This window comes from Barbatula barbatula (genome assembly GCF_947034865.1).
Source record: "Barbatula barbatula genome assembly, chromosome: 17".
In the NCBI taxonomy this organism is placed as follows: Eukaryota; Metazoa; Chordata; class Actinopteri; order Cypriniformes; family Nemacheilidae; genus Barbatula; species Barbatula barbatula.
In genome coordinates this window covers 6,220,004-6,240,825 of record NC_136780.1, presented here as the reverse complement: position 1 = coordinate 6,240,825, position 20,822 = coordinate 6,220,004, and the positions used below count along the sequence as shown (strand labels likewise).

Here is a 20,822-nt window from a genome sequence, read left to right as displayed (position 1 = left end):
AACACTACAGTGGCATTGAATTCTGAACATGACCGTAGAAAAGAAACAATCTAAAGTCTCATAATTTAAAGAGGCCTAGGAAGTAGCCATTGGGATCCTTGCTCAAGCTAAAACCCTGACAGCTGACGAACAACAACTCAGAGAAACTGCATCTGAAAGCAAACAAGAGAGGACAGAAAGCATGAAAGAGATAAACCAGACATTAATGTAACCTTACGTGACCTCCCCACTGCTTCTGCAAAAATTCCCTGTTAAACCACAATACCAACAGATTTATACCAAAACAAGCTTTTCTTGTTTTAAAACAGATGAAAGAGATCAGTCCTGTACAGGTAAGACATAATAGACTATTTTAATTGCTGCTAAGTGATAAAACAGACTTTTTTTGCAATATACAATGAAAGCTTTAAATAGAAAGGCCTAGATAAAATCTAGTTGGCAGAAGTTTGTATTTCTTTTTCAAAATAGATTTTACACACTACAAGTTTGAAAGCAAAATTAAAAAAATATATATGATTCTGTGTGGGCATTCTCGTGTGCTATTTCACCCCAATGTGCTATCTTTAAGATCAACCCTGTGTCATCCCCCACCCCACGTCCCCGCAGCTGTTCTGGGTTCGTCCATATTCAGAGATGCCTATTTAAGGGCAGAATTCTCCTGCTGCGAAGTCGCCCTTTCTCCACAAATCTTATTCGAAGATTTTTCAAAGTTCACTTTTAATAGGTTTTCCAGGCTTAAAAAAAGCGCGCTTGTAACGTTAGATGTTTATCATGCAGTAAATAAAAATTGGGAGACCTGCAGGATATATAATGGTATGTTGAACGCTTGAGCTGGTAGTAAGACGCTGCACTGAGATGAGCTATTTCTATCCATCCTATGAAGCTGTCAATGCAAAAGCTGTTTGTCTGCATGGTGCAAATTCAGTGCAAAATGGCCCAAGTTTTGCATTGTTTGCGGTTTAAGTGTTGTGGTATTATCATCTTTTCTGTGTAATGAGCCTTGGAAATGTATTTTTCTCACACAGTCAAGTGGAGCTCAAGGTTAGCCGGTGACATCAAGTGCACCCCGCGGCCCCAGCACATGCTTTCTCAGTTACTGTATTTACCCTCGACACTTCCTCCCTGAAACAATGAGCTGAAGAATTATGCACGTTGCACAGCTCCAACCTATACGCATCGCAAGTGTAAGTTTTTACCTCAGACAATTGCGAGGCCAGGTTGAAGAGGTCACCCGGTTGAGGACGGCAATTTTAAAGAGGAGAAAAATATCAGCTGCGAAAACTATTAGGAAGTGGAAACATAAATTCTGAAGTATTTTTTCAGAACACCTCCAAAGGAAGATTGAGGTCATTTGGGCGTAACAGTAAAGGTCATTTACTGTTTACACTGCTCAGTATTTCATTCTTTAACTACTGATTTCCTTTGCATTGCAATCTCGCTTTTCCTTGTAGGAAATGACCCCTGAGAAGCGATCTCTTTCCATTACCCACAATTTATGTGCGTTTTCCCTAACACCCCATGCTCAACAGTCAGTGACCGAAATGAACACTTACAAAGCTCCAAATGCGTGCAAAAATTGGCTTTGGCCAGTAAATAAAACATCATTCGCCTGTTACCTACAGTAGCTTTATAAAGATCGGCCATGTGAAAATAACTGTGAGAATGATAGTATTGTAATCCCGTGGTCTGGTATAGAATATATTAGTTTCTTCTGTATTTAAAGAAATTGTTCAAGGGAAAATGATCAAGTTTGTTTGAATGTGTGTTGGACAGTTCACCCGAAGTGAATATTTAGCGGTAACAACATAAACAAACGTCATGTGGCCCAAACTTCAGGTAGACCTCCACATAGAATTAATATCTGTTGAGTAGTTAAAATTGAATTCAATACAATGAATATACAATAAAATATTAATATAAATTCATATTAATATAAATTGTTATAATATAACACAGACCGGAAGTTAACTTCGGGCCAGGCGCATGTGTCCGGTAAAACCGTCTTTTTACATAAACCCATCATCACTTGCTATACTCACATGTTTACTTTAATGTGGTTTTATGCCTCAACATTTTGAGTTCCATTAACTTCAATTGTGAGGACGGCATATTTCAATACGTTTTAAATGATCATCTTTAAAAGGCATGAGGTTGAGTAAATTAATGAAAAATTACTTTTCACCGTCCATAGCTGAGATCTGATGTTTTAAATGAGAGAGGATCAGTGCACCGATGAGACCCTCCTCAGCCCAAAAGATCACGGTATTCCAGTTACAAGCTGCTGCATTAAATGCGCTTCCTGCAATAGATATGCCTGCAATGGTCGACAATGGGGATCGCTATGGTAACGCTGCTGTTTACTCCAAGTCGTTTGTGTGTACGATAGCGTGTAGTGCGATAAAATCAGAAGCAACACGGATAAAAAAGAACAGCCACTCCTCTGGGAGCCCCCCACCACTCCGGGGCAAGATGCTCCTGTTAAGAATAATAGGTGTAACGGCAGCAAACCTCAACGATTTGATGTATCTGAACATTTTTCAGTGACAGCATTATTCTGCTTAACCCTGAACGAACGCCGGGGACGATCATAACAAGCACTTGTTTTCCTTTCAGAGGACCTGTTTATTATAACGTTGACAATATTTTTACTGGAAACAGCGCAGAGCTGAAACCGCCGTAATGCTTTTACCGTACATGGTGAAAAGCGTCGCGAAAAAGCCAAGAAACTATTCTAAACACATTGGACAATAAGAGCGCGAGAGGTTTTTCCTTTTTATCTGCCTGCACATCAAAGGCCTCACAGGCCCTGTTTCATTTCAGAACCCCGAGGTGGAGGACGCCGGACATGACAGAGGAGCTCCCTCGAAGGCGGCTCTCCGTGTCTTGTTTAATGTGGAGCGTCTGTTTATGTGCCGGAATGATATCATGCCCAATCAAGTGGTGTTTCAAATCCTAATAATGCCGTTGGAAGTGCATTATTTGTGTGAACGTGCGTTGACTGCAATCAGCCCACCAGAGTGAGGAAGTGCCTGTTAATGACTGCTTAGATTGGCGTGTCCTGTTCTCTCTCTCTCTCTCTCTCTCTCTGTGACAGGAAGAGTATGCATAGTAAAGTAAGGATGTGACATACACCTGGCATCTCTTTTAGCGATTGTTCAGATGTTTGCTCTTGAGTTCTTGCAATATGTAAATCTGACTAAAACCGTGTTGACTAATGCTAAGAAAACCAGCGGCTCAATGCATCTCTTTGGGGATCTGAATCACTTGGGAGATCTTGGCATCGGTTTTAATTCCAGCTCATCATATGGTAAAAATGTAAAAGGACAGCTGATAATACAACAGAGATTTTATTAATGTAACGTGTACAAAATTAGATTTTTATTACCCTCCTGTCGGACCATTTAGGCTTTATTCTGATATTAAAATGCTTTGTGTTTTGGCAGATTAAGTGACCCGGTATTGAACTCTTTACGTTCCAGGTGTTGAGCTAAAGCCCCACGTTTACCTACAAATGCTCGGACACACACAATCACATGCTGAAATAATCCCTCTTGTTTTATTTTGATAATTTACGGCTTGCAGGAAGGAGTTTGTTTCCCCCATCGCTCCGAGGGAAGGGGAGCGGAAAGTCAGCGACAGCCCAGTTCTCCGCACACCCTCGCCCCCCAGCATCTGGCCTCTCTTTTGGGTTTTATTACACAAGAATAACAATAAGCAGGTCCGCGACCCCCGTCTACAGAATTCGCCGTATTTTTTTCATCGGTCTGTGCTGATGCTCCAAATTTCCATTTTCTGCATGCATATTTAATTGAGTTTTGTCCCAGTGGTGCGGAAATGATTTGTTTTTTGCTCTCTGTTCACTTGACTCCTCTTCGGAGTCGGTAACCCTGATTAAGACGTTCACGTTAATTTCCCAGCGCACACCTTTTTTTGTGCATTAATGGTTCTGATCGTCTAATTAAAACTTCTCAGCCTCGCTGCTGATCACCGCTCGTTGTGCCTCTGACCTGAAGTTTTAATTGCCGCGTCAGAGGCGATAATAATAATTTCTGGGTTCTGATGATTAAAAACAATGCCATTCCCGACTGCTGTTTAAAGTGGAAAGAGATGGAAAGAGAGGCCGGTGTGGAGAATAGAGAGAGAGATCTATACGGGGATGTTCTCAGAAAGACAATTACAGGGTGAAAAGATGGAGTAAAAGATAAAATCTTTGTTTATTTGTGGTTTGAAACAGGTTTGTTTAGCCCACGGGGCAGGTTAGCCAGGTTTGGGTTTTGCAGTGTAAATGAGGGTAAATACGGCAACAAAAATAAAAAATTAACTGGTAGAGGGCATTAAAATGACTACAGAACAATTTGTTTCTTTGTGTATCCCCATTAAAAATATATAAATATTATTATTTGTATTTGAAAACAAATAAATGCCATATTAAACATTTAAACGGATGCATGTAGTATAACTCACACATATTACGTGCATTATTTTGTTTCCTTAAACCTTAGCTATCAAAATCTTAAGTACCTCTGACTGGGAATCAATGCTCAGTGGTACTTATTTTAATAGTTTTGCTTTTGGTCTTAGAGACGTAACATGACACTGCTTAGGTATCTGTTTGAAGTTTAAAAGCAAGTCTGTTGCATTAAGAAGCCGAAAATAACGTCAGCTGACATTTGCAATAATGGCAAAAGTATGATGGGGTTTTATAAACTGCACATACTCATACACACTCCATCAATCTGTCCTTTTTTCTCAGATGGACTCTAATGGATTTTTCAGATTCCTATGCATGGATCAATCTTTTAGTGGAGGAGACATCCGGACAAAACAATTATGCTTAAGAGTTTTTTTGTTTCTGACTTTAAAGAGGCAAATGTCTCAAAATATGAATGCAGAGGGCATAAACACGCGCGCACACACACATACTCACTCAAATCTGTTTTATTATTAATCAGTCGGTTGCACATCTGCTAGCTTGCAGTGTGTTTTTTCGCCATCAATAAAGCACTTATTGCTTTTAGTCTGGGATGTGACCTTGCATGTTGCATGCTGTCTTTGTGTTGACCTTGAAGGACCTACTTGGACTCTCTCTCTTCCAGCAGACTGGAACCTTCTGCCACATACAATAATTCTGATACATCCCCTTGCAGGTAACAAACAGGGAGTGCAGAAAAAAGTCACGCACATACTTGTCACAGAGGACAATGGAAAAAAATGCAGATGCATTTTGACACACAGACGGAAAAGGAAATATTTTGTATAAGGTACAGTTAGGCACAACCCTTTTTTTCAGAGAACAAATACATCCCTGATGTCTAATTATAGGACGAGGCTTTTAAGATGTCCCCTGAGGATACAGTGAGATAGTTCAAGTCAACGGAAAAGAAAAGTTTCACCCGAGAGCTGTTCTAACAGAAGCAAAGCCTTCATCTGGTGAGGTGATACGAATGGCTCCGCACGTGCCTCGATCAACAATCGCACTTGTTAAAATTGTACAGGAAGTCTGCCTCACAGCTGGCACCATGTTTTGACCAGGCCGCTTTGGAGACATGGCCTGATTCCAACCATCAATTGTTGCAGCACGCCTATTGTACAATAACATCTGATTTTTACAGCGTGAACAGGTTTAAAAATAAAACATGACAAAATCTCATCACCTGTTGGGTGGTCTCACATAGTTGGATCTTTTACAAAATGGGTGTTAAAGGTCAACAATGCAGACAAGAAATGCCCATTTGGACAGGAAGATGACTGACATGTAAACTGAGTTTTTATATGATAATAATGAAAATAAAATCTCACTGTGATTTAAACACAGATAAAGGCATATTTTGTACCCAGAAAATATGTCCGTCTATAACTTATAAGGAATTTAACAATGATTTAAATTTGCTGATCTCTGCTTGTTACTAAAGGTCTTAAATTAAGCTTGATCTAAATTTTATGGTCCATCCTGACATTTACTGGTACCTTGTAAACACAACCTTTGGCTTACTGTTAAAAAAATCAACCAGTGTACCTTTTGTTAAAGGGGATGTGCAATGGTGTTTCATGCATTCTGACTCCTTTACAATGTTAAACATGCATGTTAACACGTCTTCTCATGCTTGACATGGTCAACTTGTCAAAAAACGAGTTGGACGTATGATGTAGTATTTCTGTGCTCAATACACTCCCCCAGCATTTGTGTAGGTTTCGGAGAGTTTTTTCGAAGATGAAAATCCGTTTCGTTACAACTTTTCTTAGTCCCTTTTTGGACAATTCTCCCGGAAAAGCATGTATACGCGAGAGCAAGAAGAAAGAGTTACGCCGACGCATCCACCAAGGAGAGCGGGAGAAGGAGCATGCGCACATGTCAACCAGCTGGAGCAAGAGAGAGAGAGAGAGCACCGCGTTTGCAAAGTTCCGCAGTTTTTGTTTGTTCACTGCATTTCGTTTCCTCGGTTAAACATGAATGTTATATAAATGGTGGATCTTCAGTAATGCTGGATTTTGAGATTGTTTGAAACTGATAGGTTAAGCCGTCCCTGTGCTAAAAGATCCCGGACATGAACCGCACGTGGTAAGTCAAACTGAGTCATATGTCTGTGTTTTGTTGGCAATGGCACCCATTCACATCTAGTGTATGGACAGAAAACCAGTGCAAGTGAAGCGGCATCGTCGTTGTTCGGTTACCAACATTTATAAAATATCTTTTCGATATTTCTGTTTTTCAAAAGAAATAAGTCATACAGGTTTGACATGAAAAAAGGGTGAGTAAATGATGTCACTTTAAGTCCAGTACACTCAGACAGTCAGTGAATTTACTAAAGCTACGACTACCTGTTTGATAGAAGTTTGATTGAGGAGGGCCCGGCACACGGGGTTAATTGACAGCGCTGCTATGTTTGAGGGCAGTTGTGCGTACCTGTGGCAGTAGAAGATTTTGACAGGAAGTGAGGCAGAGCTCCCGTTGGCCCCGTCACCACTGAAGGGCACTTCAGCTGTATCTGCGCAGATTAACTGCTTGAGATGTATTTTTGTCACGAGGAGCTGTGGTAGTGCCGGGCACGGGGGAAGCAAACCGCCACAGAAGAGGAGCGCTGCAAGGAACGCGAGGGCAAGACTAGAGAGGTCGGTGGCCGCCGGAGCCACCTGGACCAGAGTCTGTCACTCAGAGTCATTATCTGCAGGGATATATTTAATTTAGTGGTTCCGGAGCCGCTTTGCTGAGTAAGCCAAGCCAACATTAGGGCCGTCCTCCAGGGGAAACACAGCACACGCTGCTCGATTAGTTATCAATTAAGAGTGCAGAAACCTCCACCTGCCATGTGAGAGCTGAAGAGCAGCGGAGAGGAGCAAGACCTGGACGAGGTCTGACTTTTCCTCTGTCTCCACCCCTCTCTCTTTCTCTCGGGCCTTGCGACGTCAGGTTAACCTTGATATGAAGCACTGTCAAGCTAGATAACGTCAATCAAGTGAAGCCCTCTCAGATAACCTCAGTGTGAAACCTAAAAAGCAACCTGTTTAGATGTTTAGACATGCCCCCTCTCGTCAGAATATGAATTTCATTAAAGAGAAATGAGTTGTGGCACTTCTTTAACAAGAGGCTTAAGACATTTTGACAGCCTTTAAGACACTTTCCTGTAAAAAAAAAAAAAGATAAACCGTGCAGCAAAGCGCCTTGGGTAAAGCAGTTTGGCAGATGGTTTGTCATTGGTAAAACAGTGTGAGGAGTTTAAAAGTGTGGTTTTACACTTTTTTGCTTAATTGATTTTCAAGGTTAGCCTTTAAATTTGTTTTAAAGAGCTCAGAGACATTTAATGTTCTTGAAGCAATTTCTGCATGCGTTTTATCACACATCTAGATGCACAGCCACATCTTCCTCGAACGAGGAAAGGAGCTGACATTAAGTAAAAAACTACATTTCCAGACAGGAAGCGCCGCTGACAGCTTCGATCCCTGACCACCATTAAAACATTTGCTCTGCTTCACAGACTCTGACATTTTATTTATTCCATTTATTGCACAGAGGAACAATTTGCAGGTGTTCCCTAAACTTCTCCAAGTTCAGGTACCTCCATAAAGATCCATGTGTCCTACAACAAAACTTCTTTAAGACTACAATGATGCTTCATTTAGTGAAGCGAGGCCATTTAACAAGATGAAAATGTCACCTGTCATTATATAGCTAAAAGTGTGGTGGGTTTAAGCAAACGTCTCGCTGTCGTTACAAATTTAGATCTTTGATGGATATGCATTGTGTCATGTATACACACTACCAGCAAAAAAGTCGACATATTTTATTGAATTTATGTTGCGAAAAAAAAGAATGTTGAACTTACAGTAAAGAGTTGTGCGTAAATGATTGGAGATAGTTTTAAAGACCAATAAAATAAATACATTCTTTACAAAGTTGTATTTTACTTTAATGAATGAGTTGGGTCTGATAGTAAAGGACAAGTACTGCTGAAATACTTGAAGTAAAATATGTGGAAAAATATTTATAAAAAGTGAGAAGTGAGTCAAACTGGCAGTCGACTGGTAGTGTACATCTATAACTACTTGCAGTATAAAGTATATTTATTTCATGTTGATGTTTATAGCATGCATGACTTTATAAACTCCTACAAATATAAGAATGGCGTGTACTTTTAGCCTTTTCAGCAGGAACTTGCAAACTTTGTACGTTGAAAATACAAAACATTTCAACCTGATGTACAAAGAAAAGAAAAAAGAAAGAAGCAAAAAAACTAACCGGATAGTCTTAAAAAATGCTGCGGCTGCTTTTTCTAAATCATGAGATAGTAGAAAGCAGCTCTACAAAAGGTGTATGTGTGTGCTATTTTGGTCGAAGAACACAAAAGGAAGTATTGCACACTGACTCAAACAAAGAATATGCTTTTGATAAAACCACATCAGCACCTTGTATATTCTACTCTAAAACAGCCTGGTTTCCTGATTTTTTAGATGTGATGTAACCTCAAACGGAAGCTACACAAGTAAACAGCACAACAGCTCACTGCACAACAAAACGAGCAGCGCACAAATTATCACAGACATTGATAACGCTTTCCAAACGGGCGGTGAGGGCAGTGTCATTAACGCACCGTTGTTTTTCCAGCGCCCATAAATGCGTCCAGAGCTTGTGCCACAAAGCAGGTTGCAATTTTGCATTTCACCTACATTAGTATTCCACTTATTATTATTTTAAAATGAAAACGGATACTCTGTTGAAGTGCAAATCTGATGAATTACCGTGGCAGATTGCTGTTATCAATTATTAAAGCGAATTTTATAAATATTCAGGTTTGTCATGCATCTAATAATGAAGGCTTTGGAGAAGGTTACTTCCTGTGCGCATCCTAATGTGTCAGAAATATCGCTTTTAATCACGCCCGTGTCAGGGATTTTGCATTTGAACCTTTAAAAAACACAATCACCGCTCTCTCTCTGGTACTCACTTTCCTCATCGGCTAATCGGCCACATCGTTCAAAAGCCTAAATCGGCCCTTGTGCCGCAGCAATACGAGCCTGATCATATGAGCGGAGAATAATGCATTAAGATGCTCCTACCTTCTGGACACACCTCGTCCCAGAGCAAGTGCAACCATATGGCGCTATGCATATTTATGTTCCTCGGTCTGCACCTCTGTAATGCCTAAACAGTACTTCATAAACTTCAAATGCGAAGAAGAAGAGATGAAAGAGAAAAGACAGAAAAACGTATTTATCCCTCACGTTTGCCTTCATTTTCTCCGTTGTGTTTGAGATGAGGACAGGCAGTGAAAACTGATCCCGGTGCAGTGTGTGTGTGTGTGAGCCTGCATTGTCTATCTGTGGGTAAACTGTGTTGTCAGGTGGGCTTGCCGCTCTCTACCCAGCAGGGTAAATACTGGGCGAGGACGATGGTGAGATTAACGCTGTCAGATGTGCAGCAGTAACCCTTCATTATCAGAGCACCAGGGCCTACACACACATAGACTGAAGCTCACTGCCTGAGCAAAGAGTTAGTAATTATCAAACAAACCTCTTCCTCTCTCTGCCTTTGTTTCAGTCGCTCATACTGTTACAGTTAACAGGTTTATCTTCCATCTATCGTCTCTGTCAATCATTTTACTGTATTTCAATGTGCTGTATATAAATGCTTTGTCATGAGAGATACAATATTGTTTCAAGTATGTTAGTAACTAAGAGTAAAATCACAAGTTAATAAACATTTTAGAAGATAGATTTGTTACATGCTTTATATGCAAAGGTGACAGTCAACCATTTTACTATCTAAAAACACAGCAAAAAAAAGTCCACCTGTGCCACGTATGCCCCTCCTTCTCTGTTTTCGCAATGACGTGGCCGTCTGTTGCCGAGCGTGCTGATAGACTTGATGCCGCGCCAGCCACTGCCACTATCACAGAACCTGTGTGTGTTCGGTGTATTAAGTGGCGCTTTATCAAATTAGTTTGGTACCCAGCTGATGAGTAATAAAGGTACAGTGGGGCCCCCACTGACTCACAGACATCAATCCTCTAAAGCGAGAGCCAAAAGCAGAGCCTGGCACGGCCTGAAGCGTACGGAGCTGCTCTCCCCACTGATCAGCTTTGACTCTCTTCAACCAAACTAATATTAACACTGGCCATAGGGAGGGCTTGGGCTGTCCATCCACAGTCTTCAATAACGTTAACCTAGAGTACAATGCCTCCTGATGGTCTTTTATTTAAACCATTTCTGTTTTTTATCTTGTTTACAGTCTACATCAGAATCGAAGGCCCGCCGCTTTACATTTTTCCATGCGTCGTCCTAAAAGCATCTCAGGTGGCGAACAGATAGGAGAAGAGTGGAGCGATGATAGCGAGATCAAACGGAGAAGTGGAAGGACGGTAAGAAAACAGAAAAGAGAGAGCAAACTACCAACGCTTGGCAAGTTATACATCTCAGCGTTGGGCTTTAATACAAATACAACCAAATGCAAAGCGCCAGAAGAAGGTGGTACGGAGGGGAGGGTGGGACATCAGAGGGCTTCAAGCCCCACGAGGAGCTGTGCGTGTCAGTTCTGAGTAGCCGCTGGGACTAACGCTGGAGAACAGAAGGTAACAGCAGGCGGATCACAGCCGATCAGAGGCCCTGAGAGAGATTCTGTCTCCTCCACCCCAGAGCTGAGCTGGGATTGCGCTCCGCAATTGTACGTTTATCCCACCCGGCTCTGCGCAACACCCTCTCCAACATAAATCTCTCACAAATCTTCTGCTTTTGAAAGCTTGACAGTGTCTGTGATGTTAGAACTTACAGAACCGGTGTAACAGCCAAAGGTCATGATGTTTTGCCCGTTGGGAGAAAGTTAACAAGAGATTCAGATCCACTCAGCAGTCACTAAATTCTGTCCAAATTGTTTTGTTATGAAAATATCAATACGTTCAGATTTATATATATAATACGATGTGACTAGATGATTATTTGTCCCGTGGTTAAAATACTTTGAAGTCTTGAGTTTGGACAAGAACAGGTTCCACCGCTTGGAGCAAAACTCAATCCATCTAAGAGTGCTTGAAGAAAACTGACTCAGAGGAAGGTTTCCCTACTTCAAACCTGCGTGTAAGAGATCTGAGAGGCAGCTGTCGACGTGACAGATCTAATCCAAGTGAAACAAAGACAAACAAAGCTCTCTCTGCAATATGAGTTTAGTTAGAGTTGGAGAATGAATTACGGCCGACGCGCTCCTGAGGAAGACTGTATTTATGGGTTTAAATCCCTGCTAAGAAATAAAGTCATCCCTGTGCAAACTGAACATTTCACTCAGTCTAAAAGGTAGTTAAGAAAACAAGACCCCTTTTTTTCCTCCAAGGCTAAGTTCTGTCCATATGTAGAGACAGAGAGACGGCAGAATATCACATTTGGGGGGGGCATGAATCTTTAAATTGCAGCTGAATATCCCAGGAGGACGGATGTGTAATGGAATAAAGTCGCTCATTCTTCTAAAATGACATAATGTTTTAATGGGATTTAATAGTAATACCTGTTTGAAGCTAAACTTGTTTTGATAACTCTAAAGATTTGCACCATGTCGAGGCCTGAGATATTCACACTCCTCAGTCAGCAAGTTAAAATACACCTCTCCTCTGGCCGAACGCCCTTATATCTGTCGCTAGTCCCCACCACCCAGCAATCACAAGTATTACTTAAAAAGGCTCTATTTCTACATTAACTTAAGAGGCCTATATCTTTTTCTTGGTGCACCCTCACTTACTCTAAGTATCTCAATAAATCAGCAGTTACCGTTAACATGTACTCAACAATTCAGTCATCAATCTCACCCAGCTCAGAGTGAAAACAGAAGGGAAATATCTACTCCGTAAAATCTCCCATGCCCGTGTTTATGCACGGAAACACACACGCGCTATCGCACAAACAAACAAGCCAATCTGCTGGGACGCGGCAACCGCTGCCAGATCACCACGGAAACGCGAGCCAAATTCAATTGTGACCTCACCTTTCACTCGGGGCTCAATTCCATCAGCTATAGACACAAATCAACAGGAGGGTGAAAATGGACAAACTTTCCTTCCTCTCCCCTCAACTCGGACGGTTTCACTTTACAGGCCTGCACCAGGCCCGATACGGCAAACGGTGCACCGAACGTGTGTTTATCTTTCCAGACGCTGTATTTATTTAACAAAAAGGGAAGATCTAATTGAACGCAGGCACATCTTCCAAACAGAAGCTCTGTGGAAAATCCTCTAGTTGACAGAGATTCTTCAGAACAGCTGTATCTAAACACACGTACGAGAGCTCGCTCAATACCGACAGTCACTCGCTTAGCTGGGCAAATAATACCACTTGTCATGTGGCTGAGACATTCTGTGCAATCACAAGCTGAGGCCTTGCTAGTAATTAAGAACAACAATCTGAGAGAAAAAGTACACACTGACTAATCCACATCCAATATAAACAGAAATTACACAAGACTAAACATATGACTTGTTTAAGAATAATAAAACATTCCATTTTTTTACTTGACAGCATATTCACACCTGTGGAGCAAAAGCAGTTTTAAGCTGGTAATATAACAAAAAACAAGATTATTTTCTATAAAAAAATGAATTAAAGTTATTTTTATTTTAAGATTAAAATAAAGGTTTTAAAGATGCAAAAAAAAGTGTTATTAAAAATGCATGATTTTAATGCATATTTTAATTTCGAAATAAATGAACTAAAAAACTTGTTTTATTGAATTTCTAAAAGGTAAAAAAATGCACAATTCTTGTTATTAAAGTTTTAACACATAAACAATTAAAATGAATGCAATAAACAATTCTTGTTTTTAAAGTTAAAACACACGAACAAGTAAAATCAATACATTAATTTAAAAAAGTGCAATATCACACAATGCATGCAAAAATAACATTCTCATATTTCCATTCAGTCCTCATGTAAACAGTCAAAGTAATGACTGCCTTTGTCACTGTACACCCTTATGCCCACCCAATCCACAGCATCTCTTTCACTGTGTGTGTGTGTGTGTGCGCGTGTTGCGCCTGGCGCGGGTCTTACCTGGCAGGAGACAGCCCTTCTCTCCCTGCCTCACCTCTCCCTGCTGCTTTGGAGGAATTCTCTCCACAAAGCAAGGCATTTTTCTCTACTCTCCCTGTGCGCCTTTACAGCTGGGCTGCACTCGCCCTCTCTCTCTACCCTTCTCCTCTCTCTCTCTCTCTCTCTCTCTCGCTCTCTCGCAGCACAGATGTCAGGGCTGCGCATGTTTACCCACTTTACCAGTAGGGGTCCTTCAACACCCTCTGCTCCCCACTGCCACTGTGGAAAAACAGGCCCGGGAGAGACGGGGCGAGAGAAAAAGGGCAGTTCTTCTGTGATACGAGACTGAGCGAGTGGAGGAAGCCAGACCGGTCAGCTGTGCTCCTGGAAGTCACAGCGAGCTCAGGCTGTTAAGTGAGAAGCGAAGAGAGGGAGTAAGAAATATAGAGAGACTGCCTGCAGCTGACACTAATAATGTGCCACACATTCCTCTCTCACTCGGCCGAACCCAGACGCCGCGCTTTCACCTTTAAAGCTGAAGAGCGTATTTATTTCTCAGTTTGTTACCATCAATAGGGTGTTTTCCTTAAAATGAGTCAAAACATTTGCTTAAACAATGGTTTAAGTTTGGGGTGGGGCCAAAGGCAGAAGGGAAACCTTCTTGAATACAGTCAGTATTTTCGCAATAGCGCTGCACAAATATGGTTGTTATTCTCATTAAACTCTTTAAAATTTGTAAAGACAAAATAAAGTTATAGTTTAAAACAAGTAGGAAGGCCAAAATAGAATCTTACAGTAATTGACACAAGTCTGCCAGATTTGACGGCGCCAAGCTATTCTTCAGTGGGGAATTTCAAGTTTTGCTCTTACTTGTGGAGCACTTTTCACATCGCAGTATTAATGCAGGGGCCGTTGCCCACCCAGACTCCGTGTCACGTCAGATGACCGCCCTTCCTCCCTCTCTCCAAGACGAGTCACTCTTACAAAAGAATTTGAGACAGAGCCTCAAATTAATATCACGGGCCGGACAGCCTCAAACTGCACATAATGGTAAGTGGAAGGTTTCAAGGGTGAGCTAAAAAACAATCATTCTTTAAATTCGAGGTGTGTCGACGGAACAAGGGAAATAATGTGGAATGAGAACGGGGACCTTCTGCTGGACTCAAATGAGAGCCGTGTAGCTGTGTGTGTGCTTGATACTCGTACCCATCTTGTGAAGAAGAGGGGCCGTGTGTTGCCTCTTAATTCATTCATGCATGGATTGATTGATCAACGGAGAAGCATTGACCTGATGAATATGTTAACATGTCCGATGTTGTTAAATTTACCAGGCGTGCTGAATACTGCTCTGGTGTGTGTTAAAGAAAGCAAACTTTGGATCTCTAGCCAATCTAACAGGATATAATAGTCATAAGCTGGAGGAGGCTTAAGAATAAAAAGGGGTAATGCTATCCGGACATGCTATCCTGGACCAACTGTTATAAACATAAGAACAAAAGCAAATTGAGCGTGTTTGAGAAATATTAAACAAACAGTACAAATAAGAGCGCAGACTGAGACCGGTTTAACAAGTTTTTGTCACTTTGATCACAGGTCTAGCACACTTATTGGAATTGACGTCTTACTAAAGATTTACAAAGAAAAGCTGTTTTAAAATTACAATAAATGCACACGTGACCACACATTTTATATTAATGTCACAATTGCCATGTTGCTTGGCAACCGCAGAAATCCTACTGTTAAGATAATGAGCAACATTACTTGCGTAAAGAATTGTTTATTGTAAAAATGATTAATAATAAATGCAATTCTTTTACTGGAAAAAATTACAATGTGCCCCCTATTACTTCAATGCGTATCTTTATTTATCCAACAAGCAGAGGTCAGATAATATCTTTGTTAAGTACTTAATAAATACAGTAACTTAGTCGATGACCTCAGAGCCCGATACCCGCACTCACCGACAGTGTCTGTTTTCCTGTCTTTTTCTTTTTAATAGACACTCGCGCTGTCATTGCAATGGGACAAACGCATTCTCTCTAAATGGCTTTTCTGACAACTGATCTGTAAATACAGCCAGATCTGCAAGTCTTTCCTTCTCTCTTTCTTTCTAGCATCAGCAACCCCGACCCTACAGCAACACACACTCACTCTCTGCCCCCATCCAGCCCCACGGCACGTCCCTCTCTCTCTCCCTCTCTCTCCCTCTCTCTCTCTCTCTCTCTCTCTCTGACAGCCCCTGCCCTCCTCCCCCCAATCATTCCCTCAGCCACTATAAAAACACAAATATGCCATAACTCAACTTGTGCTGCCACACTGCCTCCATCTTGCCCCGTACCAGGGGGCCCCTCAGGAAGGTCACCAACAAATGGCTTTCCGATTCACTGCCCCTGAAATAATTTTGTGTATTAAAACCTGAATCTGCACTTTCTGGCATGAAAGCCTTTCTAATTATTCCGCCGTCCTTGGAATAGACACAGATCCTTCACACATAGGAAACAAGCGATAGACCTGCCTGTTCAGCCACCACAAACATCCGCCCTCCTATTTTTTCTCTCTCTCTCGCTCGCTCGCTCCTGCACAACCCCTCCACCCCACCACCGCTATATAGCTACCCCCCAATCTGTTTTCAAAGCGTGGCTGTCCTTTATTAAATTGTTTTCTTTTCCACATTATCAGTTGCCATGGAGACCTCATCTCTCGGATTATTTGAATTTCATTATATCTATTGATTTGGGAGCATTTCATCTTTTTTATTGTTTTTCTGTCAATTTTCGAAACGAATAACCATCTAATTTGCGTCAGTGCTGATTACGTTCGTCCCTCAATAGAGGTCGGCAGCTGCGCCAGGGAAACAAATCAATGAAAAACATCATAAAACTCGAAAGTACAATCAACCAGGATATGGGTGACATTCCACGGTTGCTGAAACTAAGTCATCAAAAAATATATACTTTTTTTGCGCCCCTGCGTGTGAGCGCGTGTCTGCCCGTGCGCGTTCCTCACCGAGAAATATATGCATTCGAGCAAGCATATGACTCAATATCAGGGGATGCTATGATAAACTCAATCTTCTCTTCAATGCCCCCCAGACCAAAACAAAAAATGCTTACTTTGTGTTTAAATAATTTATGCAATTTTAGCATTTATATATAAATTTTTTAATAAGCCACTTGGAGCAAAGTGGCCATTAACAAAATACACAGCTGTCCGGTGCGCCGAGCACTTGAGATCAATTGCACTTTTTTATGACATGATAAAATGCTTTTAAAGCAATTTACACAAATATGGAAAAAAAAACTGCACCCTGGCTTCATTTATTCATAAGCCGGGGTATTAAAAAAAAGTCGTGCAGAAGCCAGCATGGGAAGATGGTCTCGGGCCTAACCGAATCAGAGTGGCTGTCCTTCCTTTCTGCAAGGACATAAACTTTCATTACTGATTCACGCAGTCAAAGGCAATTTAGAAAACACAATGTACAAAAGAAAAACATCAGCATATTGGAGGTGTTTGCGTATTAAGGGGCGCCAGCGCTTTGTTTCCCAATTTTATGTTCATTATTTATTTTTGCACAGGACATTGTGCCATTGACACCCCACCCTCCCCCTAGAGGGAAAGAGCCAAGGATGGATAGATAGATAGATGGATGGATGGATGAAAAGGGGCATGTCCAAGGTGAGAGAGATTGTTGGGAAATAATAAGAGGTCCTGACAGGAGTCCACACCTCAGCGGTACGCACATACACGTGGCAGACGGGCGTCATTGGCGAGGCAAACGTTCATGTGTTTGCATGTGTGTGTGGGGGGGAGGCACAGGCAGGTGTGTGGACCAACACTATCTGTCACCCACTCTACAAACAGTCCTGGGTCTAAAAGTGACATCTTAATCCACTTTATAATGTAAGTTTTGTCACACAGTTACATTATGTACAGTGCATAACAGCTGTGCCATTATTTTACGAAATTTGGGGAACCCTAAATAAAAAGTTTGTCATCATGTCCTCATGCTATACGACTTCCTGTCAAGTGGAAAATAAAAAAAAATCTGAAAAATGTACACGCTGTTCTTTTCCATACTGTACAATGGAAGTGGATGGTGACCAGGGACTGTCAAACCCCAAAAAAGAGAAAAAGAATATCACCATAAAAGTCTATGTGCTACATATTACAGGTATATGCATTATATACATCGTGTGTCCATGTGACAGCTTTGTTTAAGCTTTATGGTTTTTACAGACCATACAGATCAAATTTAAGTCTGAGTTGTTGTTACCAGGCACTTTTTATATACAAAAAAGACATTCTGCTATACATTTTCAAAAGTGTTGTTTAAAGATTTCTCAAATTTGAAGAAAGCGTGTTTTGCTGCAGTATTTGAAGGTAAATATGCAGTGCACTTCAGTATGTTTTCTGTCTATGTATGCGTATATATGTAGCCACACATCTCCAATTAGACTCAGGATTGCAGAAGCTGAGCAGCAGGCTAATCTCATTTCAGAGGCGCTCTTCCCCACCTCATGTGCTGACAGTCCTGGCTGCCTGCGCTCTTTATAAATGCTCTGCTAAAGGCTCCGTGTTTGCGACACGTGTCAACATTTGACAAAGCATTACTTTTCGTACACAATATCCTGCGCCCGGGCCCCTGAAATGAGGTAGCTAACAAATTAGCTTTTTATGTTTATTTGTGCGTGGGTGTGTTTGAGGAGAGGAGGAGCAGGGGGGTGTAGGAAAAACGAAGGGCGTTTAGAGTATGTTTCTGTTATGCCTAATGCCTTCTTTACAAATCGACTTTAGACCCTTTTTGACATTTACTTTCCTGTTTATGAAAAGCAAAAATACAGTTTAAAACATAAACAGGATTGTGGGGTAAACTGATAATGTTAATTGAAAGAAAGTTACATATCTGACATGTAACTTTTTTTTTTAATCAGACAAATGGATGCTTTTGACAATTATAATTGTAAATGAAAAAATGGTACATGCCCCAGAACATGCTACCTTACCACATTATTTTTGCAAATGTAATTTTTTTATAATTAACTAAGCAGAAGACAAAGAAGGTGCCAAAGTCACGACCCAACACATTTCTCCCCATGCGATCAGCACGGACAGCAACTCAGGAGACTGGGTAAATACTATTTTATGTATCACTATATGAATTCAGAGACAGTAATTACACAGTTCGCTTTAGCTCCCACACAGCAGTGGCAGATCTGAGCCGTGACGCCACAAAAGTGCAGTTCGGTGTACTGTACAATTGTAGGTGTACAAGTCACTTGACAGCTCCAGCTACAGCAGAGAGAGCGCGGCGGTGCACAGGCCGCATTGATCCAGTTTTTAAACGTTACATTAATAAGCTGTAAACACTGTGTTAAAACCACTTGATGTTAAGGAAATGACAGGCACTGATAGGAAGTCTTTTCCCCGTCGGCTGTGGGTTAGAAGCGTGGTAGTTTTGAAAGCCATTTTAATTTTTGCCACCCCAGCGGCTCGGCTCCCCTCTTATCAGTGTGGCAACAATAACACGCTTGTGTTTCAAACCAAACATTCCCACACTGAATAATAGGCTGCGTCTGAGTCCAGCCACCAGCAGCAATTTGTTTACACTGGACTGATCATAAACTACAACTTCCTACTGAAAAGGCGTTTCTGCTTGACTTGATGCTCACAGCGGCGTTTATCAATACCGAGAGATATCAGACGGCACATCCGCCTTTATTTGTTCTAAAGACGTGCGGATCACCCGCTGTTAATAATAAAAAATAATATTCCAATTTTAATAAATAATTATATTGTTAATTTTTTTTACAATTGGATCGCTGGGGATGATTGTTTAGCTGTCTGAAACGTAACTGATTCCATAAAAGAAAAATGCTTTCTGTTTGTCTGTAATGAGGTCACCATGACCAGAGTATTTGTTAAATTTCCGTCTCTTCGCCCAGAGCCATCATGTCAATCAATGCATCTTCTAATTAAAATGATCTGTTGCCTGTGTGTGACGCACTTGTGCAAATAAGCTCTCTCTCTCTCTCTCATACACAACACACAGGGGTCCAAGTGATGTACAGAGTTCCTACATCTCTGTCTATCATAGTTACTCGATTTGGACGTGGAAAATTATCTTGGGCAATTTCTAGCCAAATAAATATGATAAAGCATAAGAAACAATGTCATACAAAATTGAGGCCAACAAATATATTTGTCTTCAAAGTTTTGACTGTAGAACAGATTTACTTATTTTCCCTGCTATTTCAAGGTTTTCGGGACCATGTGAAACATCTTAACAAGTGTAAAAAAGGAAGAACAACATGGCACTACAGCCCAGTGAAATAAAGAGGGGTTATGCACGATAGAGGTCCAGACTAACAGAGCAATAAAACATCATGTACACGCACAGAGGCTTTAAGAAGCACAATTAAGATGGACCCAGGTTAATAATTAAAATGCATAATTATTGACCCCTGTTTTCAATTCCTTGCAAAGTACATTAGATCAGGAAAAGAGCGAGGACAAAAGGATGGTGTCTCTAATGCACTCTCCCAAGCTTGAACTTCCTCTCCATCCTAATGTGCCAGCCTGCTGTTGAGATCGGCACTTAATGAGGGTCCATCACAAATAAAGGATCTCTAAGACCATCAACAAGCATTACAATCACCCTCAGCCCCTTATCTGTGAACGGCCACCCCAACCCTTCTCAATGCCAATGTCCACCCAGACAGACGGGGGAAATGTGAGGGTTAACTGTCCCTTAGGGGGCTATCAGTGCACAGGGACACCGTCACCGCTGGTGTCCCCGTTCTCGCTTGACAACCAGGCCCTAACAGATTAACATGCAGTCAAGAGTGATACATTTTGTGCCAAGTAGTCAAATTGCTGCTATGTAATGATTTTGTGTGTAGGAGAACACAAGTGGGACACACTTAATTAAGAAGAAATATTTGTATTGGGGCTGTGGATTTAGTCGATTCCGATTGGTCCACTCACTTGACATTGTTTAACTAGGTCCGTCGGGTGATAAATTGTTATTTTAACACGTTAAAACTGTGACGTCAAAAGACTGGAGGAGAGACAAGGATCAGCTGAGGAGGTCAGAATGAGAGGGGGGTTCAAATGGAGGACATTGAAATTACCAGCAGACTTCTTCAAAATCCTGAATGCCAAGGACGGGTGGATTAAAGTATTAAAACAATCGCATTTCAGTCTTGAAATAGTCACCCGACTCAGCATCAAGCCTATCTGTTCGAGATCGGGCGCAAGCAAATTTGCACCATCCTTAAGACCTGCCAATGCGAACAAATCTAAAGAACGATTACGGAAAATGT

General features: G+C 41.3%; 1 protein-coding gene across 4 annotated transcripts in view; it reads right to left on the bottom strand.

Moving 5' to 3' along the window:
- casz1 (castor zinc finger 1) overlaps nt 1-20,822 on the bottom strand; it is a 168,143-nt gene that overhangs the window by 32,377 nt on the left and 114,944 nt on the right. The window contains exon 1 of one of the 4 annotated variants that reach the window (XM_079478790.1): nt 13,522-13,637. The exons of the other annotated variants lie outside the window; for them this stretch is intronic. Within the exon in view, the coding sequence (XP_079334916.1) occupies nt 13,522-13,600 (79 nt within the window). The 5' untranslated portion in view covers nt 13,601-13,637. Of the gene's footprint in view, nt 1-13,521; nt 13,638-20,822 lie in introns of those variants that run through there. 4 annotated transcript variants of the gene reach the window in all.